Consider the following 3,654-nt stretch of genomic DNA (forward strand, 5'->3'; position numbering starts at 1 on the left):
TATATATATATATATATATATATATATATATGTGCATATATCTATCTATATATGTATATATTACAGATATATTATATATATATATATACACATATATATGTATGTATGTGTATACATATGTGTGTGCATATGTATATAGTTGCATATATGTACGTACGTACATACGTACGTATGCATGTATGTATGTTACTCGTTCTCTCTATATCTATGTTATGTATAAAATAATATCTAATAATATATGTAAAAATTCCTTCCACATACTTCTTTTCTCTTATTCGTTTGGTTTGTTTCTGCAAACAGTTCCGCGACGCTTGTATGTTTAGTCTCTACAATTGAATTAGATAAATATCTAAGTTTTTTTTCTTTCTAGGCCGCTCAGATAACTCAACATTTGAATACGCAACGTGTCAGCAAAGTTCAGGTAATCATTGTCAACGATGGCGAAGAAGGAAATCTGAAGAAAGATGAATTTCAGGTAAATTATTGTCCCCTGCTTAAGTTGTTAATACACTAAATTGTTGGAATGATTGAAGGTTCGCATGTAGATAACATTGTAATAGTATGTACATAAAGGAGTGATGTAACTCTCGAATGTCCAGTCCGTTTATTTGTAAATAGCGTTCGAACAATGTAGGCTGTAGATTGTCACTAAAATTGCCAAATAACAAAGAAAAAAGACAACTAATTATCCATTGATTTATGTCCCTATTAGATAATGTATTCTTAGATTCCCTTGAACGGACGGTATGGTTATGTTGTCATAACTTTGACCACAGGTCTACTCGATCAGAGCTGAACTGGGAGTAAGCAAAATGTGCAACAACAACAACAAAAAACAACAACAACAAAACAACAACAACAACAATTTTACTTTGTGAAGGAAAAGACTGTTACAAAGGAAGAAAGAAACGAACTACCACATCTGAATGAGGCACTAAATAGCGAAAGAAAGAGTCTACCAGCTCTAAGAGGAATCGAAAGAGGAAAACTATATAAAGTATTGAAAAAGATGGACAAACTGTTGACAAAAATCTACATCGAAAATATAACAGATTAAAACGACCTTATATACTGCGCAGCCTCTGTCACAGTGCAAACCCTTGATGTGAACAGTCAAAGAAAAACAAGGTACAAAGTCCCATGGTGGAAACGAAGGCTTGAAAATGAAAATAAACAGATCTAGAGAGATCTTGGACGGATAAATGCAATGATAGAAGGAAGAAGGGCGAAGGTAAGACAGAGGAATGATATGCAAAAAAGTACAATGTCAGACAGAAAGGACGGCAAGTAGTTAAAAAAAGAACTAAAACAAAATAAAAGAAATCAAAGCTGTGTCGAGCAACAAAAAACAAACAAAAAAGCAACAGATACCAACAGAGAACAAATCAACACCAGAAAAATAAACTCTTCAAGAACAACAAAAGAAAATTCTATAAATAACTGAACAATGAAAAGGAACATCAGGGAAATGATATTCCAGATGCTGCAGCAGGAAGAACATTCTGGGCAAAAATCTGGAGCAAAGAAGTCCAACATAAACATAATATAAAAGCAGACTGGTTACTGGAATTTGAAGAGAAATGGAAGTTGGAGCCACACAAGAAAATATAACAATCACGGATAAGAAAGTAAAAAAGATGATCAAAAAAATATAAAATTGAAAAGCCCCAGGACCAGATAGTGTCCAGAATTTCTGGCTTAAAAACCTCCGAAGTTTACGCAGCTGTATACAGCCGTTCTTCACTGACTGCATAGAAAATGGAACACCGACATAGATGATAAAAGGAAGGATAGTAGTGACACAGAGGGATAAAGAAAAGAAGGGAAGTCGGCAGTTATACACTTATTACTTACTTGCGAAAGTTAACGTCAGTAGAGGCATATTTCGGAGAGATAGTCTGTCACCGTTGTTGTTTGTAATTTGTATGATACTCATCACACAACTATTATGGAAAGTGACACCAGGGTACTCATTGAAAAATGGGGAACAGTTGAATCATCTGTTGTATATGGATGGTTTAAAGACCTGCAGTTAGATTGAGCATGGAATAAATGATTTGGTTTCAAATCATTTTGATATTCAGATATTCAGTAAAGATTACGGGATGAAATTTGAGATTAATAAGTGTGGTGGGGTTATCATTAAAGAAGGTAATGGATAGTCATTTGATGGTGTAGAACAACGGCGAGAGAATTAAAGATGATGAGGTGGATGGATACAAGTATCTCGATATTTTGGAGTACGAAGCAATCAAGGAGAGTGAGATTAAGAAAAGCTTTAGGCGAGAATATCTCAGGAGAGCTAAGCTAGTCATGAAGAATAGACTCAATGAAAATAACAAAATCAGGGCAATGAATACATGGGCTATCTTCTAAATGCTAAAAGACGCAGGCGTTGTAAGATGGACAAAGAATGAACTTGAGGAAATATATAAAAAAAACCCAGGAAATTGATGAAAATGAACTAGGAAAATGAACCGATGTCGATAGAGGGAGGAAGAGATCTCATAGGATATAAGATCTGTGTTGCCGATGAGGAAAACAGTTTGGGATGGTACGCCAAACAGCAGATTGAACCTTTGGCTGTTGCTGTTAGAAATAGTAACACTACCTATTGAAAATGTGACACATCGAAAAGAATTTCAGAAAGAAGACGGAGAGCAAAGACTGAACAACTGGAAAGTCAAAGCGATGCATAGACAATACTTCATACAAATGGAAGGGAAAGACAAGATGAGCAACTGGAGATGACTAAGTAAAAGTGATCTGATAGGATGCACTGTTGATCGGGAGCCATGTTAGACCTTCTACAACATATATACATTACAGATACAACGAGTCGAAAAGAAAGCCACTGTTTGAACGATTGATAGTTTTTCCTGAAATGTCATTCAGCTGCTCATTTTAAAAGAAGACATTCGGAGCAATGAAGTATGGATTGCACTGTACCTAAAAATTAAATATGAAATAGCTGTCATATCTAGTTTTATTGTTTTATTCAATCAGGGATGACTTGTTGCGCAACAAAAATATCTAATATTGATAAAATACTATAAAAGAATATAGATAAATACTTTAGATACAATACAATAAATACTATAGCAACAACAGGTGCAGAAGAAATATCGAAAACTGTGTTAATGCTTAATAATTGAATATACTTAAGTAAACAGAAAATATATGCGAATTATATGTATCTTTTCTTTATAATTCCTAAATTTCAAATTCAAATTTCTAATCCTGCCAAATATTATAAAGATAAGATCATCTCCCTTGTAATAACAACTAGGAGAACAACACATACTTAATCTTGTTGTCTTGGACTGGCATTCGAAATCACGTCGCAAGAGTAGTTTGTTCAAGCCTTCTGCATACAGAACACTTTTCACAAAGTGGTGATTTGTTAATAGCAACCCTGATAACCATGACCATCTTGTATGAAGAAATTATATAAACCTTTTCTCTTCTGATTATCACTTTTCAGCTATAGACTAAGAATAACGAAAGATCTTTATTTTAGAAGTAACTCTGACTTCTTTTTTACTGTTCTTTGATAGAGTTAAAATATGTTATTTGATATTCTTGATTTTAGATGTTTTATACGTCTACAATGTTACACACACAAATACACACACACACACACACACACACACA

General features: G+C 33.7%; 1 protein-coding gene across 1 annotated transcript in view; it reads left to right on the top strand.

The window, feature by feature from the left end:
- Positions 1–3,654, top strand: part of LOC106875763 (villin-1) — a 158,675-nt gene that overhangs the window by 59,798 nt on the left and 95,223 nt on the right. The window contains exon 7 of the mRNA XM_014924026.1: positions 371–475. Within this exon, the coding sequence (XP_014779512.1) occupies positions 371–475 (105 nt within the window). The remainder of the gene's footprint in view (positions 1–370; positions 476–3,654) is intronic.

Source organism: Octopus bimaculoides, chromosome 2 (genome assembly GCF_001194135.2).
Source record: "Octopus bimaculoides isolate UCB-OBI-ISO-001 chromosome 2, ASM119413v2, whole genome shotgun sequence".
Lineage (NCBI taxonomy): Eukaryota > Metazoa > Mollusca > Cephalopoda > Octopoda > Octopodidae > Octopus > Octopus bimaculoides.